Raw genomic sequence first — 20042 nt, 5'->3', positions numbered from 1 at the left:
CTTTTTTCAGACCTATCAATATTAATGTTTATAGGTTGCAATTTTTTAGACCTTACAAAGCACACTTATTTATGTGTTCTACATGCATTCAAGAGTCACTCGGCACATTTTAGTTTATTTAGTCTGGTTTTGTACCAGTCACTGCTAGAGTGACCATGAGCTAATGGCCATCCCTGCCTTTGAGGAACTCACATCCAGCTAGGAGGTTAACAGGGCAGAAGCAGAGTTAGAATATTTCTTATACATGCTCTAGCAGAGACAGACAGAGGTTACTAGAGGGCACAGAAGAGATGTTCTTATTCTCAAGGAATGTGTCACAGTACAGTATGTGAGATATTGGTGGCACTAGCTTGAGCGATAAAGAGGACATGAAAGGTGTAGACTGAAGAACCACGTCCTAATGCCCTGGGACAGAACACATAGCCAGACTTGAAATCTTAAAAGTCGAATCTGTGACCTGGAGTGCCACTTGCCAGGTAATAGAGGTGAGGTGGGAAACCAGGCCGTGATGGAATCATCATGGAAATCTCTCTTTCTGGGGGTTTGGAGTTGAAATGTTCCCATTGAAAGATTTTGATCTGGAGGATTAATTCTTACTAGAGCATTTAGAACAACATGAACTTTTGAAAAGTGAGTCTTGTAGAGAACTTGTGAAGTGGCTTTACTATTACAGTTCATGATATCATGATTGACAGCTAGATAGCGTGGGGCTGGGGCTTGAAAGAGCAACCTGCAGAAGGGGTACGCAGGTGTTACTGATCTTCGGGCATTCCCCCTGTAAATTTGTGTCTCTATATGGAACTCGGAGTTCTGTTTTGTTCTTGCGGGGATCACTCTGCTTGATACGTTCATGACTCACTGGTCCCTTTCCACCCTCTCAATACATTCCACATTCACTCCATAAAACCACACAGCAATGAAAAAAGTCCCATGGGAGCCTTCTTTGAAGATCTTGTTCAGCTTCCTTGAACCCCCTCACTCCCCCGTGTTTGGTTAGGTATGCTGTCAACACCTCTGTCAAACACAAATCCTCCAGGTAGTCCTTTGGAAGAAGAACTTTGCCTTGCCATAAGGATCTAGTTCCCGACGAGTGCCCCCTTTTACTCAGCGACGTTTCTGCCCTTCAAAGAATGAAAGGCAAAGAGAGAAATGTTGTTAGAAAAAGAAAACAGTATGTAAGGAAAGTGAGGAAAAATTCCACAGAAGATAAGGATATCTTTAGCTCTTACAGAAGGTTGAGGAAATAATTCAGAAGCTCAGTAAGAAAAGTTATTTGTTTATAGATTTTACAGACATTTGGCAACAATAGTAAAGATGAATGGATTTTAGTTGTTGTGTAATTACAAGTCCTAAAATAATCTACAAAGAGCTATAAAAGACTCAAAGGACTTAGGACAGTGTGTGTGTGTGTGTGTGTGTGTGTGTGTGTGTGTGTGTGTGTGTGTGTGTCTGGGTGTGTGTGTGGTGTATGTGTATGTATGTGTTTGCGTATGTTTGGGTGTCGGTATGTGTGTGTGCCTGTTCACACTGGGAGGTCAGAGGTTGAATTTGATGTCTTTCTTAATCGCTCTCCACCTTGTTTTTAAGACAGGACCTCCCATGGAACCGGGAGCTCACCAATTTAGTTAGATTAGCTGGCCAGGCCGCTCCAAGGGTTCTTGTCTCCACCTCCCCAGTGTTGGGGTTACAGACACCTGCTGCACCAGACTTTTAATGTAGGTGCTGGGGATCCGAACTCAGGTCCTCATGCCTGCACAGCAAATTCTTTACAGACTATGTTACCTCCCTAGGCTCAAGACTCAGGACATTTCATAGTTTGTAGTGTGGGCTAAACATCCCCACATGTTTAATTATAAAACTCTAGGACTTTTGGGGAACTGTCATGTCTAATGTCATAATTATTAACTATCATCCCACTCATTTCCTTTCTAATGATAAAGATCATTTTCTTCACTTGACTTTAATAATTATAGAGTACAGAAATCACTATAATTTATGAAAAAGCATGTGGGTATTTAAGTACCTGCCAAGAGTTTCAGCCATAACAAAGTCGTTTTAATTCAAATCCCATGGATCAATATTGTTCACAGTAGAAAACAGAAACAGAGATTAGTCTGCAATGAGAATAGACTGTTAAGCGAGTTAAAGTTTATTTGTGTATCTAAAATAGTATGCTGGGAGTCATAAGCAAAACATTAAAACAAATACATAACTGAAATAGATAAGACAGCTGGGAATAATGGGCCATGCCTTTAATCCCAGCACTCGAGAGGCAGAGGCAGGTGGATCTCTGTGAGTTTGAGGCCAGCCTGGTCTACAGAGCAAGTTCCAGGAGAGCCAAGGTTGTTACACAGAGAACCCCTGTTTGGAAAACACACACACACACACACACACACACACACACACACACACACACACAAGAAATAGATAAAACATATATATATATGTACAGGACAATTGTACTTACTTTTTTTTTTTTTTACATTTTTCTTTAGTTTTTATACTTTACACTGGGGCATGACTTCCATACGACAAGCTTCATAAACCTTCAGTGTATGGCGTAATACAGTTTACATACCTGTAAGACCGTTTAACCCACTCATATCAATGTATAGAGCACGTCCAGCATCCCATCTAACTGTATGTTTATGTATTGATTGTTGAGACCATGGTTGCTATGTAGCTCAGGCTGGCTTCCAGCTTGTGATCCTGCTGCCTTGTGAGTGCTGGGGTTACAGGGGTGCGTGGCCACACTTGGCTTCATAGAGCTCTGTTCAGTGCTTTCTCACCAACCTTATTAACATTTATCTAAAAAAGATCTCCAAAATTCTGTTTTCTCTCACTATAGAACAGTTTAGCTTGTTCTACAAGCATCTACAAGAATCCAATGCTCGGATCCTTGCTCACAATATGTCTCTGAGATGTGTTCAATGTCGCCTCATTTGTATATTTGTAATATCCAGCTAGACAATGTAATTCATCCAGCTCCATTCTTTGTTCTGAATATCTTGGTTATTTCAGGAACTTTACATCTAAATTACATTTCTGAGGTATGCGCTCGTGTGTGTGTGTGTGTGTGTGTGTGTGTGTGTGTGTGTGTGTGTGTAGGCCAGAGATCAATTTCAAATGTATTCTTCAGTTACTCTCCATTCTATTTTTTGAGACAGGGTCTCTCACTGAACCTGGAGCTTGCCCATTGGGCTGGCCAGCCAGTGAACACCAGGGATCCTCTGGCCTTGCCTTCTCAGCATTGAGATTACAGATGCACATTGCAGTTCTTGCCTGGATTTTTATGTGTGTTCTGGGCATCCAAATACTGGCCTGGCAAGTACTTTACTCATTGGATCATCTTCCAAGCCCCCGAAATTACATTGAAATTATAAAATGAAGTCACAAATCTGATCGTTGATTTGGGAATGTAGCTGAATGGTAGAGTACTTAGCTAAAGAGCACAAGGCCCTGAGTTCAATCCCCAACACTGAACAAACAAACAGGTGCAGACACTGATTAGTAATTTCCACCAAAAACTCGATTTTATTTTGGATAACAGTGAATAGGGATCAATTTGGGGGGAACTAACATTTTCTCATTTAACAAAATAATACTTTCAAGTCATTGACATGGTTCATTTCTTCATTTGTTTTATTATTATCTATTACTTTATTATTATTACCATTATTATTATTTACTTTGTGTGTGTGTGTGTGTGTGTGTGTGTGTGTGTGTGTGTGTGGTGGGGAGTGTTTGCAGAGGACGGATGAAGGGATGGGATCACATGAACTGGAGTTCCAGGAGGGTGGGAGCCACACAACATGGGTGCCGGGAAGCCTACTGGTCCTCCGAATAACAGCAATGCTCTTAACAGAGCCACCTTTCCAGTCCCCACCTCTTCATTTAACGTGATTTTATCTTTCTCAGTGATGCTTTCTAGTTTTAGTTTAAATCTTTTACATCTTTTCTTATATTTATCTTGGTATCCTAGAATGCCATTTTATGCTAATGTGGCATATTTGGAAATGATAAAGGTCTAACTTAGCTAACAGAATTTTTAAAAAGTAGAACAAAGTTGGAATATTTCAGTTGCATGTGATGGTTCACACCTAAACCCCAGCACCCAGGGAGGCAGAGGCAGGCAGATCTCTGTGAGTTCAAGGCCAGCCTGGTCAGTCTACATAGCAAATTCTAGGACAGCCAGTGCTACACAGTGAGATGTTGTCTAAAAACAAAAGTAAGAAAAAAAGATTATTTTGTTTCAAGATGTATTAGGCTGCAGTGTTTCTGCTAAGCTTGGGCAACACTGGCGCATCAACAGAATACAATGGAGGGTGGACAATGACACCCTCACACAGAACCACTGCTATGATGACAAGACAGATGTGAGTCAGTGGTGAATTCATTCAATAAATGGTACCAGAACAAGAAACAGCCATTCTTCCAGAAACGGACCATGATCTAAGCCTGCACCATTCACAACACTCAATTTTAAATGTATCATAAACCTAAACAGAAAGCCTCAAACTGTCAACCATAAAAATAGGAGAAAATTTATGTGACCTTTGTTCTGGTGAAGATTTCTTAGACGGAAAATCAATAGTACAATCCACGAGAGCCAAAAAACAAACAAATGGGACTTCATCAAAACAAAAAAATTCTTTTCAAAAGACACTCTTAAAGAATGAAAAGGGTTGGGGATTCAGTGCAGTGGTACAGCACTTGCCTAGCATCCAGAAGGCCCTGAGTTCCATCTCCCAACCTACAAGAAGGAATGAGAAGATGAGTCACACACTGCGAGAGATATTGCCAAATTATACATCTGATAGAGAAATATTATTCAGAATATAAAAAATATTTCCCAGACTCAGAAATAAGAAAACAAACACCTCATCATCAACCAGCCAAAGAGCCAAAAGGACACTTCATCAAAGAACTCATCAGAACATCAAATATCTTCAAATGGTGAGAAGTTCTGGACCACTGTGAAAAAGTGCAACTCCGTTGCTCAGGGGTATGTAAAATGGTCCAACCACTCTTGGAAACTGTTGGGTATCTTCTGTTCTTTTCCCAAAGTAGGTATAAATAGATTGTAAATATGTATAAATAGGTATATATAGGTATAAAGTAGGTATAAATAGATTAATGGAAGAATACAAGCTGGTATTTCTATGCCATCATTACCAGGGCATCCCCCAACAAGACAGCAATGCCTGTGGGTCGGTAAAGGGCACTCTGGAGACAGTTTCAGGGAACAGTGTATGATTTATTGCACATGACTAAACATTTACATAGTGGAAGCCTATGGACTGTAATTGGTTAGTACATTACCTCGGATTGGATAGTGACAGATCATACCACCAGGATCTCCACGCGGAAGAAGCACATTAGTGGAGATATGAAGAGTCCAGACTCTCTACCGGCCAGCAATCGGCTACTCATGCTACTTCAGAATTCAGTGTTCGGACTTTCAGGAGCTTGGTGTGTCACACTTCTTATTTAGAAGTGCCGGGTTACACCTGCATTTTCTCTTACATTTCTATACAATGGGATTCTTTCTGAAAGAAAAAGAAATAAACTGTTGATTCAAGCACCTATGTGACTGAATCTCAAAATAGTTACACTGAATAAAAGGAGGCATCAAAAAGAACACATACTGCCAGGTTTCATCCGCATGAAATTTTAAAAAATACAAACAAGTACAAACTGTTGCCAAGTCTATGTTGGGGAAGTCATGGAGGGCAGAAGGATCCCTGGACATTTTGGAATTTTATATTCTATATATAAACGCTTGAGAGTCTGCATGTGTTCATTGTCTTGATTGGGTTGATGGTTTTGCTGGCATTTACATACATGTAAACATTTTAAATTATAGACATTAAGTATGTACTGTTTATTGTTTTCAATGTTACTTCAATATCACTATCAAAAAGCAGCATTCTAGTTTCATTCTGTTGCTGTGGTAAAAGACTCTGACCAAAAGCAACTTGGGGGAAGGGAACCGTTTATTTGACTCACACTTCCAAGTTCCAGGCCATCACTGAGGGAAGTCAGGGCAGGAACTCAAGCAGAAACTGAATCAGAAACTATAGAACGCTGCTCACTGATTCACTCTCTGATTCTGCTCAGTTAGCTTTTTATACAGCCCAGGCCCACCTACCTAGGGAGGGTGCACCCAAGAGTAGACTGGAACCTCCCACATCAATCATCGAGCAAGACAATGCCTCACAGGACAATCTGATAAAGCAATTTCCAGGTGAGTGAGTCTAAGTTATGTCAAGTTGACAGTGAAACTAACAAGCACAAGTAGTATGCTATTTTCATTTATATTTTTCACAAATCAATGCAAAACGAACTGGTCCACAGAGCCAGATTTTGTATCACCTCTTTGGCAGAAGGATCATTTCCCTTATTCACTGCCCTGTACCATTGATGTGGTCAATTCATAACTCATTTACTCCAAGAGTTGCCTCAGTAAGTTGTAGTTAGCAGCGTTGATGATTACAGTGGGATAGAAGTTGTCATTTGTGTTTCAGTTTTACATAGGTGTATTCAAGAGACAGGGTCTCCAAGAGTGCTGGTGGGCCTGGCCGCCCCTGTGTAGCCGAGGATGACCTAGACCTCCCGATTTTCCTGCTTCCACCTACCAAGTACGGAGATTAAAGGAATGAGGCACCATGTCTAGCACATTTAATATTTTTCAGCACTTTAATGTTCTATGCTAAGTTCTCTTACACGGGCAAATATCTTTTTTACAACTTTATGAGTTAGATAATATATGAGTGAGATACTATCTTCACTTACAAAGAGATAGGTGGCAATGTAGAAATTATTTGAAGGCGTAAAATAAAACACTTAAGGACCATATAAAATTAGCATCTGCTTTTTTTTTTTTTTTCCGTAAAACTTTGCCTTCAAGCCATATTAAACAATGATAGTTAAGAATAACCATTCGGTAGTGAGAACCCAAACCTGAGCCATTTACAAATATGAATTTAATTTGTGTTTTCTCATTATTGTGAATAAGAAAAGCTGAGTAAGGCAGAAGCTGACATTTGCCTTTGATACAAGGTCTTGGCTTTGCAAAAACAAGCTACAACAAAGCGGCCTGTTCATTATGATAATGGGGTTGATGTTTTTACACAGCACTATTAGCCTTATGTTTTACGAAACGAGGATGTTTAATAACAGGTTATAGATTTTATGTATTATGTATTACATCATAAGCATCCAAGGCTAGCGCTGTGTCTGAAAAGCTGTACAAGGGGCTCTCAGCAAGTTCACATGTTTATGTATTCAATCAACGCCTAAGGCATCTTTCTTAATTAATCCGTGTTAATGAAAATAGTTTACATAGCTAAGGCCAGACAGTTGTTTACCAGAGCTGTTAATAAAGGATGGAGCCCATATCTGAAGCCATGAATTACCCACAAAGCATAGTCACCCAGTGTAGCTATATTTTAATTACTTGTTCAAAAAGTCTTGCTCCCTCTAAAGCTTGGACTAATTATTATGCCACATTTACACATGTTTGTTGCCTGCCTGTCACGTTTACCTAAAACCTAAAAGCTGAAACAGAGTCCTTGCTCTTATTGAGAAAATTAGGCAGCCTTCCAGATAATCAAAAACCAAATCTGGAAAATAATCCTGAACGCTGGTGGAGGTCAAAGATCCCTGCTTGTACTGTGCACTGCAAATCCACAGCGTGGAGGTAGCTGAAAGAATTTCCGGCTTTGCAATCCACGTCAGCCAACTTGCTGGTGGGCGGGGCCTTGCACCACCCGGCCGGGCTCGCGAGTGCGCACGCGTTCTTGGGAGGCCGGCTGTGACCCTGAGAGCTTGCCGTCGCGTCGTGCGCAGGCGTGACGTCGCGTCTGCGCAGACGCTCGGCGCAGAGGCCTGGCGGAAGCCAAGATGGCGCGGAAGAGGTCTCCCGGCCGCCGTTGGCGCCTTCTCCGTGTCTGAGCCGAGTTCTTGGGACGGGACTGTGGCCGACGCCCTGTGTGCCGCGATGGCCCGGCATCGGAACGTCCGAGGCTACAACTACGATGAAGGTGGGTGGCAGGGCCGCGCCGGGCCGTCATCTTAGCGGTTCCAGCTGGGACCCGGGCCTCCTTACAGCCGCCTGGATCGGAGCGCGGACCCCCGGAGCCGTGCTAGAACTGGTGTTTGTGGTGAGGAGGGGAGAGGGAAAGGGTAGGACATCAGAGTCCCGGGGAAGGAAGGACGATAGCGTGATTTCTGCCTCCTGGATTGACCTTATTTCCGGACGGGGGACAGTGTAGCATCTCTCAAGGGCCTACAGATGTTGGCGACGTTGGCGTCCGATGCTCTTTCGTATCTAAGCGTCACCTCTTTTCTCATTGTTTCATTTGGGGACTCACGTGCCGGTTTCTAACTTCTGTCTCACAAGCCCTCCTTCAGACGTGCCCCCCCCCCCCAGGCATTATTTATTTATAAAAACAGGCTGGCTTAGTGCTTACGTTCAACCGACCTGCTAAAACTGTTAAGATTTATATAATGTTTTTGCCTGGGTTCGCGCGTCTTGACTGCAGAACCTCGCTTGACCCGAATGTTCAACGAACTTCAGAATGGGGGACGTAAGAAACAGAAAAGATTCAGGTTTAAAAGGCTCAAGGAATTAAGTCGATTTGCTGATCTTGAAGTGTATACTCAATTATTAACTGATAGCACTTAATATAAGTATATTTCAAAATGGGGGTCATGGAAAAGGACTCACTGATTTTTTTTTTAATATGAAAAAATACGCATATTAATGGTCTCAAGGAGTTAAGCAGAAAGTGGTTTTAGGAAGGCTACGTCAAGCCATGAGTGTATAATAATAGGTATTATCAAGCATCAGAGAAGATAAAAATAAAAACAAATTGAACTAATGCAAAAGGAGTAAAGACCTACTGCTTTGTAAAATGGAGAACATATTATGTGGAAGAAGTCGGTTGGCATTGGCACCCCTGGGAGATTGTGAGCATCAGTGTACTCAGACAGGATTGGATACCAGCTGCTGCATTTGGAGACTTCGGCCCTGTCTGCCTGGAGTGTCTTACTTTGCAGACATTCGCTGTCAGAATATTGTAGGAAATGAATAAAATGCCTTGCAGTCCACCACCGCTGAGAAATGACTTGAGACTGGGAGGGATTTTGTAGATATGAAATAAAGGACACCCATTTCTTTAGTAATTTATTTCCCCATCCAGTGATAACTGAGTGCTTAGAGTACTGCTTAAGCTATTAAGGACTGTCTAAAAGGAGCAGCTGGTTAAAACATGAGAGATTCCACACCATGTAATGACAGTGCTGTGGGGGCATTGTGGAAGAGAACGTCTGGATCAGAAAGGTTCAGGATTTCTGGGTGAAGTATTTGACTAGAGTTCTGTGTTCTCTGAGAGTCAGTGCTAAATACCTTCTTAGCTTGGCTACCTGAGATCAGGTTATATTTCTTTGTAACAATTGGTGACATCATAACCAAGCCTGCCCTGTCCTGTCATGGGTGTTTCTCCCTTCCTGCTTACGAAAGTGTAATTCATTTTCAATGTCTGGTCTTCTTCCCAGTTAGGCTTCCCTTTGGACTTTCAATAATTAACAATTTATACAAGTATTTCAATTTTATTAGGTATATTCAGTTTTGAGGTCTAAAACCTGTTGGTTCGTCTTTGTAACACCTGTTTTGTTTATCTGTGTGAGTTGGAGTATTTTTCTTGACTGCTTTAACTACTATTTTTTTTTTCCTTGTTTTTGTTTTGAGACAGAGTTTCTTGTAGCCTGTGTTGGACTCAAGTTCACTATATAGCCAAGGATGATGAATTTCTAATCCTCCTGATGCTGATTCTGGCTCCCAAGTCATAGATAACAGTCATGGACTGGCAGGCCTGGTTTATGTAGTACTGGCCGTTGCGACCTAGGGCTTTGTGCATAACGGGCAAGCAACCATTCTACGTTTGCAGCCTGTCTCCGCGAGTTCAAAAGCCCCACTTTAATGTCTAGTCCAGTAGCTGGTGTGGTACCTTAGGTGTAGTGAATCACGCCAATGTTTTGAAGAAATGAACCACGTTAGGAAGATTTCAGAGAATTTTCTTCATGCGTTTAATACTGTAGCACTTTAGGTCATCTCAACTAGTAAAAGTGATTTGTTATATCTAAAGTTAGTTTTTTGGGGAGGGGGTTGTAAATGAATGACATCTTTAAATTTGGGATTACAGTCTGGTTTTATTGAATCTCACATAGTTTTATCTGATAGTAGCAGTCATACAAATTTCCATTGCCATGACCTTTGGTCTTAGCCTTTAATTCATGCTGTTCCTGCTGTATAAATGCCCTAGAAAGATGGCTAACTCTTCTTTGGAATTGGTTTGAATGTTCTATTCTTGGGGAAATTCTAGTTTTCACATATGTGTTCCCAGATTGCTCTGTATTTCTCGTGTTGAACACTCATCATACAGTTTTGTAATCATCCTCTTCTGGGCTGTTAGACTTTGGGCATTGACAGAGCTGGAAATGCGCACACTTTGTACTGGAAATATCTCTTTAATGGTCTCTAGTATGAGTTCATGTTCCTTCAGGGTTTTAAATAGTTTGACTCATCAACTTGGGAACACATCAATTTCTTGCCCCATGTATGCCAGGTACTTTGCTAAACTAAGTTTTTCCTGGAAGGAACTGTAATTTCTCATGCATTGAAACATGGGCTATACTTTGAAGACAAGAAATTAGAGGAGGCTGCTGAAGGTAAAGGTGGCAGGGAAGCCTTCTGGAACCTTACCCAGAGAGAGAAGCAACCTTGGAAAATCTCAACCAAGAACATACTCCGTTAAGAATTACTTACTCCACTTGCATACTCCACTTGAAGACTTACCGGTCATAGGAGTTGGGCTTCCTGTTCTCCACGAAGAATAACTTTATAGTTGGAGTGTATACCCTACACCCCCCAGTTTTGTAAAGATGTTTGCCTAGAATGAAGCGGGTGGCTTACCTCAGGTTCTGTGAACAATTAGACAATTCACATATTTTATCTACAGGATTATTACTGGTTTTTGATCACATGAAATATGTGAGAAAATCAAATAAAGCCCAATTAGCTTAAAACAGAAGGCCTATGTATTTTTTTTTAAAGTATAGGTTGTCAGTAATTTAGATTGTTAGTAAATATCTACTTTGTGGGTAGAATTCTTGGAATTTATGGGAAAATAGACATTCAGGTTCCTTGAAAGTTGATATTTTAATGTATTTTGTAGATAATTCAGGTGTTTGCTCATTAATATAGAAGACTGATTGAACTTATAAATGAATCTGTTTTTTGTTTTAGATTTTGAAGAAGATGATTTGTATGGCCAGTCTGTGGAGGATGACTATTGTATTTCACCATCAACAGGTAAGTTGTTAAAAAAAAAAAAAAAAAGATTTCTTTGATTTGGCTGTTTAAAAAGGTCAAGTAAATATGATTGTCATCCTGGACTAGAGTCATAAGACTATAATATGTAATTTTTACAAAGATATGTAGCTAGGCAGTGGTGGAGCACGCCTTTAATCCCAGCACTCAGGAGGCAGAGGCAGGGGGATCTCTGAGTTTGACGACAGCCTGGGCTACACAGAGAAACCCTATCTTGAAACAAAACAAAACAAAAAAACGTATGTGTATGTGTGTATTTACTTACATACTCACATGTTGAAATTTAAAGTTTTTATAATGGCTTATTTGAAAACAAAAAATAGACTTTATATAGTCCAGGGTGGCCTTGATTTCCTGGTGGTCCTCCAACTTTGGCCATGCGTAGATGAGTTTGTAAGTATGCCCCACCAAGTTCACCTATAAGAATTTCTTTACCCATGAGTAATTTTTTTGTTCATTTGTGTGTGTGTGTGTGTGTGTGTGTGTGTGTGTGTGTGTGTGGTGTATATGTTGGTGTAGGTGCATGCTTCTGTGCATACATGGGAGCATGGAGAAAACCTCAGCTATCACTCTTCACTTTAGTCCTTTGTGACAAGATCTCATAGGCTGACGGCCAACAGACCTCAGAGATCCTGCTGTTCCTGCCACCCAAAGTAGTGGTTTACAGGCATGTACATGGCCACACCTGGTTTTTCATGGGTATTCGAACTCAGACCCTCATCCTTGTGTAGTAAGAGCTCTTGCTCACTGATCCATTTTAAACAAAAATTAAGCAGTTTAAGGAAACCTTTGAAGACTTCTTTTCTAATAGTCTCTGTATCATGTAGTTAATATAAATCCATTGAAATGTTAATTGATCATTAGTGAAATTCTAAGACCTCTGAAGGCATATAGTAGTAATTATATCAGGAATATTTGGAATATTGGACTGGCCTTTGGGAACCATTTATTGAGGGTAAGAATAGTAATACTTAGATGTGGATTTGAGAGGCTTATAAGAGTTGAGGTCTGCTAGGTGTGGTGGCACATGTCTTTAATCCTAGCACTCAGGAGTCAGAAACAAGCTGAACTCTGAGTTTGAAGCTGGCCTGGGCTACAAAGCAAGATCATGTCTCAAAAACAAGTTGAGATCTACAGGGTTTATTGAGTATGGTTTGTGTGAAAGTGGATTCTTTATACAGTAGTGATTACTCACAGTTAGTTTACTGACATCACTGAACAATAGATAGTTTTGCTTCTTTGATAAACTCACTTTTAACAGAAGCATGTGGATATGAATTTTTATTTTCTAGAACATTTATAGGTGGGGAATGTAGATTAGTAGGCATGCATGTAGTTTAGTAGGCATGTGTGAGATCCTGGGTGTGACCCCCAACACCACCCCATAGGAAGACAGTAGTAACAAAACCCCCACCACTACCAAAAACAGTCAAGAAAAGGAAAATGTGTGGCATAGCAGTAGTGTTAGACCAGAGCACACTCTAGCCTGCGCTGCTTGGAACATAGCGTGCATCGTTGACTGACCTGCAGCCTGGGAGTCCCTGTTTCAGAGCCCCAGAAGTTAGGATCACAGGCCTGAGCACCATGTACTGGGCCTCGGTCATTTTTTAGCGTGTGTTTCCGGTAATTTCCGATGAGAAGTGAACAGCTTTAGAATAGTTTCTGTTATTTAGAGCAGCACCCTGCCGTGGCAGAGCATAGGCTTTGCCGCCGTGTTCTTGGTAGGCTGCTCTGTGAAGCAGACCCACCTCTTCATCACTGCTGTCATTGTTGGTGTCTGTCCTCATTTGCTCCTTTGTGGCTGGACTAAAATAAATAAAATACCAGACATAAAGCACCTTGGGGAGGACAGGGTTTATGCAACGAAAATGCCCCCGAAGACATGCTTGCAGGCCATCCTGATGGCGGCAGTTCCTTAACCGAGATTCCTTCTTCCACAGTCAAGGTCAGCCATCACCATATCTGAATACCCTTTAGAAGAGTACTTCTCAGTTAGGGGATGAAGGAACAAATGAACAAATTCCCGAGTAGCTCAGGAAATAAAAATCTACGTTTTGTTCATTCAAGAGGTGAACACACTGTACTCATGGTCTACTGAAGCTGTAATTGAGTTGCTTTGCCAATTCATAGAGACTTCTAAACTTGAGTCACAAATGGATGTAGTTTTGATTTCTAAGCATACTTGATAAAAGGTGGTTTTTTAAATGTTTTAAATGTAGCTCTTTAAAATTTCCTTTAGAAAGATTTTTCATACTGATTATTGAATGTATGTCAGGGCAGGAATAACAAAAGAACCAGGAAAAGCAATTTGAATAGTGTATTTTGTTTGAATTAATGTAAGTTGGAAGTAGTCCCTTGCTATATTTTAGTTCAGAACCTTTACTCAGTATCAATTTGTGTGTAAGAAGAGCCCCACACATACCTTTTTGGCCTTTTTACAGCTGTGGGTTCAGACAGGTCACTGCTGTAGTCTGATGGGTGGAGAACAGTCCTGAGCGTGCTGACGGGAGTATGCCCTCTCTGATCTTCAAGGGCACATAGCATGCATGTGTTGTACAGACATACATTAGAGCAAAATACTTACACATTACATAAGTAGAGACACCTAGGGCCTGGAAGACAACACATAAGCAGGCTGGGGCGGCAGGTGCCACTACGTTGAATAAATATCTAGTGGAGAGATGGGAAAGAAGCGGAGCGGTTCATGCGCCCTGGAGTGACGTGGAACTGGAGATGCAATGGTGGTGAGGAACAGACTTACATGAGGAACCTGCACTGCCACCTGAAGCCATGTTGATGTCCTGCCACTAGGGGCCAGACTCATTTGAGTGTCCTGTGCTGCCACTGAGGGCCATGTCTGGGTCTGAGGCCCTACTGCAGCCGGGGTCTGTGTTGGTGTCCATGGCCCATGTTACTATCAAAGGCCAAGTGGATGTTGGTGGTCTGGGCTGCAGCCTGAATCATGGCTGAGCATCATACTTAGCTGGCCCTGCCCCTCGCTGTTGGCGGGAGTGCTCACTCCACAGAACTGTCTCCACCCCTTGCTGGCTGCACAAGAGAGCAGGTCTGCACCTCTCCTGGGTAGCACAGTAGAGCTCGTCCCTGGTGGCGTGAGTGTGGGAGAGCCCTGAGGGCGTGAACACGGCCCTGCCTCTTACTGGTCACATAGTGGTACCAGCACAGGATAGCTGGCCTTGCCCCTGGCTGGCTGTAGCACTCTGGTGAGTTGGCCCCACACCTTGTCAGGGCAGTGCTGGAGAGCTGGCCCCAGTGGCATGAGTGCAGGAGATCTGGTCCTGCCCTTGCCATCTGCCACAGCCGTGAGAGCCAGCCCCACCCCTCCCCTGAGCTGGCTCTGGTAGCACAGGTGCAGGAGAGTGAGTGAGGTGACCACCCCAGCCGCCACTCAGGCCCAGATCCAGGAGAGCGAGTGGGGTGACCACCCCAGCCGCCACTCAGGCCCAGATCCAGGAGAGCGAGTGGGGTGACCACCTCAGCCGCCACTCAGGCCCAGATCCAGGAGAGCGAGTGGGGTGACCACCTCAGCTGCCATTCAGGCCCAGATCCAGGGCTTTTGAGTTGGCTCACCCCAACATTGACCCCACCCATGAGCTTCTGGAGCCTGTGAAGGGGCCAGTCCTGTATAACCAAAGCTGCAGGATCTCCATGACACAGGGCAACAACAGGGTACCGGAGAGGATCCAGTGTCACTAGTGTAGCAGAAGCCTGAGACCTGGAACTACACTGGTGTTTGATTGCAATAAACGTTTGCAAGTCAAACTTTTTGGGCCAAAAGGTAGACTGTGTGATGCACTGTGACACATGGTGGCACACTGCAGCTTCCTCATCGGGATTTTTGTTTTTGTTTTCTTTGTGGGGGAAATTTTTTAAGGGAAGAAGGCTGCTATGGAGATGAGTGGGATTGAGTTGTGTGATGGGAAATTCACAAAGAATCAATTTAAAAAGTTAAAATCTAAAAAATATATTTTAAAACTTAGAGCGTATGCTTTTGGTAACCTTTTGGATTCTGGAAACAAAATTAATGTTTCTTGAATAGCAAAATTAAAGTAATGTTGGCTTCACTCTGCAAATACATCTTGAGTACTTTCTTAAGCAGATCAGTAAGCTTGCTCTGTGCTTTAAAATGTCAGTACCAAGAGGAATAAGGGGACATAATAGTGGGCAAGGGTGAAATCAGTGGAGTGGTCCTGGAAATTGGGGGAAGAAGGAAGACGACATTACAAAGGTGTTCGTCTCGGGACTTAGAACTTGGGTAGGATTGATGCAGTCGTGGAGTAGTTCCAATTTCATCACTTGTCAGACTGGTTGTAAGCGATGATCAGATGTGTGTGTGTGTGTGTGTGTAATCATGCATGTGAATTGGCATGCCTAGCCGTGTGTGTGTGTGTGTGTGTGTGTGTGTGTGTGTGTATGTGTTTAAAATGCATGCATATGAATATGCAGGTGCCTGCCCTCTGAATGAGCATACAGAGGCCAGAGCAGGACATCCTGACATTTTCCTCTCTTTCTTTCTGCTTTAGTGCCTTCAGATAGGATTTCTCAATGTCAGTGTTGAGAATCAAACTCAGGACCGTATGCGTATTAGGGCAGCACTTCACCAGTGAACTATAGCCCCGTCTCCTTTATTTTAACTTGTGTTAAAGAAGAAGAAAATTTGAGAACTGGCTTTATTATAGCATTCTTCATTTTGTATTCTAGCTGCTCAGTTTATTTACTCACGACGTGACAACCCTGTAGAAGAATATGGTTATGAAGATCTGAAAGAGTCTTCTAATTCTCTTTTGAATCACCAGTTAAGTGAAATTGATCAAGGTATGGCTTTTTAAAAATAGCATGTCTTCATTATCTGTAAATGATTAATCATCAAGTAAGAACTTGTGAATTTTATTGAGATTATTCTTAATAGTGGTTATGAACAGTAATGGTACAAACATATCTTATACTTTGAAGGAAAATTTGCATCTTATTTAATGTGTTTATTGAGAAGTCTGTTTAACTGTGTGATTGAGAAATTGATTCCATTAAGCATATCAGCTATTTAGTAACTGGGGTCTTTGAGAGTGAGTTTTCTCATCCTCTCGTTGTTTACATGGAAGAAAATTCCAGGGATTTGTTAGAAGAACTTGGAAAGACTCGTGGTTCATGAGCTCTTGTGGAGCTGATGATTAAGTGGCAGGGGCTGCTTTATTGACAAGAATGATAGCTTCCAGGAAATGTAAAGAAGAAAGCGTTGAAGACCAGAAGAACACTTCCCAGCTGTTCTGGTGTCATGTCTGTGTGAGTGAAGTTTCAATATGGGGTCTGTGAGGAGTAATAGCATTGGTTGTTTGCTTATTTGTAACTCTTTTAAACATTGCAAAAGGATAACTATGTGTTGGCTTCCTTTTACAAATCAATTTCACGTGTGCCTTTTCTCAAACCATGACTGATGGAGAGCTGAGCTGGCCAGGTCCATGAGTAATGCTGTCTGTGGAGAATGAGTGAGGCCGAGCTGCCCTGCTCTTCCTTTGCAGTTCGACCTTTATCTATATATGTTTTTAATTGAAAGTTTAGAATTCATTTGGAAACAGAAAGAAATGGAGGGTCTGTAAGCTGATCTTTGAATATGTTAATAAAACATCGACTCCTGGGGCTGGAGAAGAAGGCCCAGGGGTTAAGAGTACTTGCTGCTCTTCTAGAAGATCTGGGTTCAGTTCCTAGCCGCTACGTGGTAATTCACAAGCATCCATTACTCCAGTTCCATGGGATCAGATCTCTCTTTTGACTTCTGGGACCCCAGGCTTGGCATGATGCACATACGTACATGAAGGCAAAACACTCATACATAAATATTTTTTTAAATGCCAGGGGCTAACAAAATCGGAATAAATGGAAAGAAGGCACAAATATACAAAATTAGAAAGTAGGAAAAACTGAATTTTGTCAACTCTGTAGATTCACTTGAATATCTGGCGGATTACAGAGCTAGTGCATATACCCTGGAGTGTTTCTTTGTGTTAGCACAGTCTCTAGGATGAGAAGATAGGAACAGAGGAGAAGTCCTTGTGTTAGCACAGTCTCCAGGATGAGAAGGTGGACAGAGGAGAAGTTCTTGTGTTAACACAGTCTCCAGGATGAGGAGGTGGACAGAGGAGAAGTCCTTGTGTTAACACAGTCTCCAGAATGAGAAGATAGGAACAGAGGAGAAGTCCTTGTGTTAGCACAGTCTCCAGAATGAGAAGATAGGAACAGAGGAGAAGTCCTTGTGTTAGCACAGTCTCCAGGATGAGAAGATAGGAACAGAGGAGTCCTTGTGTTAGCACAGTCTCCAGGATGAGAAGATAGGAACAGAGGAGTCCTTGTGTTAGCACAGTCTCCAGGATGAGAAGATAGGAACAGAGGAGAAGTCCTTGTGTTAGCACAGTCTCTAGGATGAGAAGATAGGAACAGAGGAGAAGTCCTTGTGTTAGCACAGTCTCCAGGATGAGAAGATAGGAACAGAGGAGAAGTCCTTGTGTTAGCACAGTCTCCAGGATGAGAAGATAGGAACAGAGGAGAAGTCCTTGTGTTAGCACAGTCTCCAGGATGAGAAGATAGGAACAGAGGAGAAGTCCTTGTGTTAGCACAGTCTCCAGGATGAGAAGGTGGACAGAGGAGAAGTCCTTGTGTTAGCACAGTCTCCAGGATGAGAAGATAGGAACAGAGGAGAAGTCCTTGTGTTAGCACAGTCTCCAGGATGAGGAGGTGGACAGAGAAGTCATTTTTCTGCTATGTGTGCTTCTGTGGTCATTGGTTAGGACCTATGAAAGTCAAGTTATTTGTGAAAAAAAGACTAACTTTCCATCCTGACATGCAACTACTTACATGACAGAAATACTTGTGACCCATGTTAACTAAGTGCTTGCAGGCGTTCTTTTAACATACTGGATCTGACTGGCCTTCTTGGTAAGTCTTATTTTATAGGAACATGATTAGGCTGTAAATTAATTAGGCCAGCCTGACTGTGCAGTCTCCACTTTTCACCCCCTAGTACTTTTCCTCATTACAAATATGTAGGGAATAGATCCTGTGATTATTAGATGTTCTGATGCTAGCTCTGCTAAGTGTTGCCTTCCCATTTTAGTGATTGATGTATTAATTCAATACATAATACTTTCCTAGTAATAGGGAAATCCTGTTAAATCTTATACAGAGGCAAAGCAGAATCGTCCTGGTATTTAAGGAATTTATTTTTGTAATTAAGCAGTTAAGCATGCAGTATAGCTTTTACTAAGGAAAGTCTTGATAATAGATGCCTCATAATAGATGGCAGCCCAGAAGCTTATGAGGTGCACTTCAGTTACTTTCTGTGACATGTCTAGCATCCAGAGTTTCTATGAGGATTGGATATGATCAGTGTGAAAATTGCCAAGTGCTGTAATATGCAAATGAGTATTTGTTTTTATTCTTTAGCCTCTAGGTACCTGGTCCTGTTTTAGCTCTTAAAGGTATGAAGACTGATGAGTGTTATACTGACTTTTTATAATAGCTTAGTTATAAGAAAAATGAAAATCTTTAAGCAATACAATTCCAGATTTAAATATGGTTTCAAAAATGAATGTTCATTTCCTTCTTCTTTATTTCTTGGACTTGATTATTTTTATGCTAAATTATTTTGATAACTATAAAGGATGGTATTTGTTGGCTATGGAGAGCTTGTCAGTTTGAAAAAAACTTGAAGTAGTAATTTATGACATGTAAGAAATACAGTATTTTTCAAACTGACAAGTTTGAAATAGTCTCACACAGTCCCTTTCCCTTTCTATGCATGCTAAAAGTGGTTGGTAGAAGTTTCACCATCACTGTCTAAAGTGTTAGAGTATGCCATTTGTGTTTTTTGAAAGATGTATTTTTATTATTTTTAACTACATGTATATGTGTATGTCTGTATGTTTGTTGGCTTATGCACATGAGTGAAGATGCCTGTAGACTTCAAAAGAGACCTCAAAAGAGGGTATTGGATCATCTGGAGCTGGAGTTACAGGCTGATCTGACCTGCCCAACGTGGGTGCTTGGGAACCAAATTTGGGTCCTCTGTTATAGTTATAGTACCGGCTCTTACCCTCTGAGCTATCTCTCCGGCTCCATCCATTTATATTTTTTTAAGCAATTGGAAGGTGTGTAACCTCATCCTGTACTGAGAATGTGTATTACTGTATACAGTTTATAAGTATTTTTTTCAAGTGTTATTCAGAAACATTCATTACATTGATTGTTTCATTAATGATGTGAGAAGACAAGTACATAGTAGATAAAATATAATCATTATAAGTAATTTCTACTAAAGAGAAGGAAAGTTTGAGTGTCCTAGTATAATTTAAATTCTCTGGTCAAATGTGAAGATCGTGACCTCTTTTGAGATGCTGTGTAGTACAGCTTTTCATCTCCGTTTTGTGTTCTAGCTCGTCTCTATTCATGCCTTGATCACATGAGAGAGGTACTGGGAGATGCTGTGCCCGATGACATACTGATTGAAGCAATTCTGAAGAACAGCTTTGATGTCCAGAAGGCTTTGTCAGTGGTTCTGGAACAAGATTATGTGCAGGATTTGAAGGGGAAGAGCGAAAGAGCAGTGCCTGCAGGAAAGGCGTCCAAAGGTATGCTTTCA

General features: G+C 41.6%; 1 protein-coding gene across 3 annotated transcripts in view; it reads left to right on the top strand.

Moving 5' to 3' along the window:
* Window positions 1-7813: 7813 nt before the first annotated feature.
* The window catches only part of Hbs1l (HBS1 like translational GTPase), a 71852-nt gene continuing 59623 nt past the window's right edge, over window positions 7814-20042 (top strand). The window contains exons 1-4 of one of the 3 annotated variants that reach the window (XM_059272666.1): window positions 7814-8045; window positions 11312-11377; window positions 16115-16228; window positions 19837-20031. In XM_059272666.1, coding sequence (XP_059128649.1) covers window positions 8003-8045; window positions 11312-11377; window positions 16115-16228; window positions 19837-20031 — 418 coding nt within the window. In that variant the 5' untranslated portion in view covers window positions 7814-8002. Of the gene's footprint in view, window positions 8046-9507; window positions 9528-11311; window positions 11378-16114; window positions 16229-19836; window positions 20032-20042 lie in introns of those variants that run through there. The other 2 variants (XM_059272664.1, XM_059272667.1) reach the window with 2 other exon arrangements.

The sequence above is a fragment of the Peromyscus eremicus genome, chromosome 8b, assembly GCF_949786415.1.
Source record: "Peromyscus eremicus chromosome 8b, PerEre_H2_v1, whole genome shotgun sequence".
Lineage (NCBI taxonomy): Eukaryota > Metazoa > Chordata > Mammalia > Rodentia > Cricetidae > Peromyscus > Peromyscus eremicus.
Note: the sequence above shows the minus strand (reverse complement) of the source record. Positions and strands in the feature narration are given on the sequence as shown.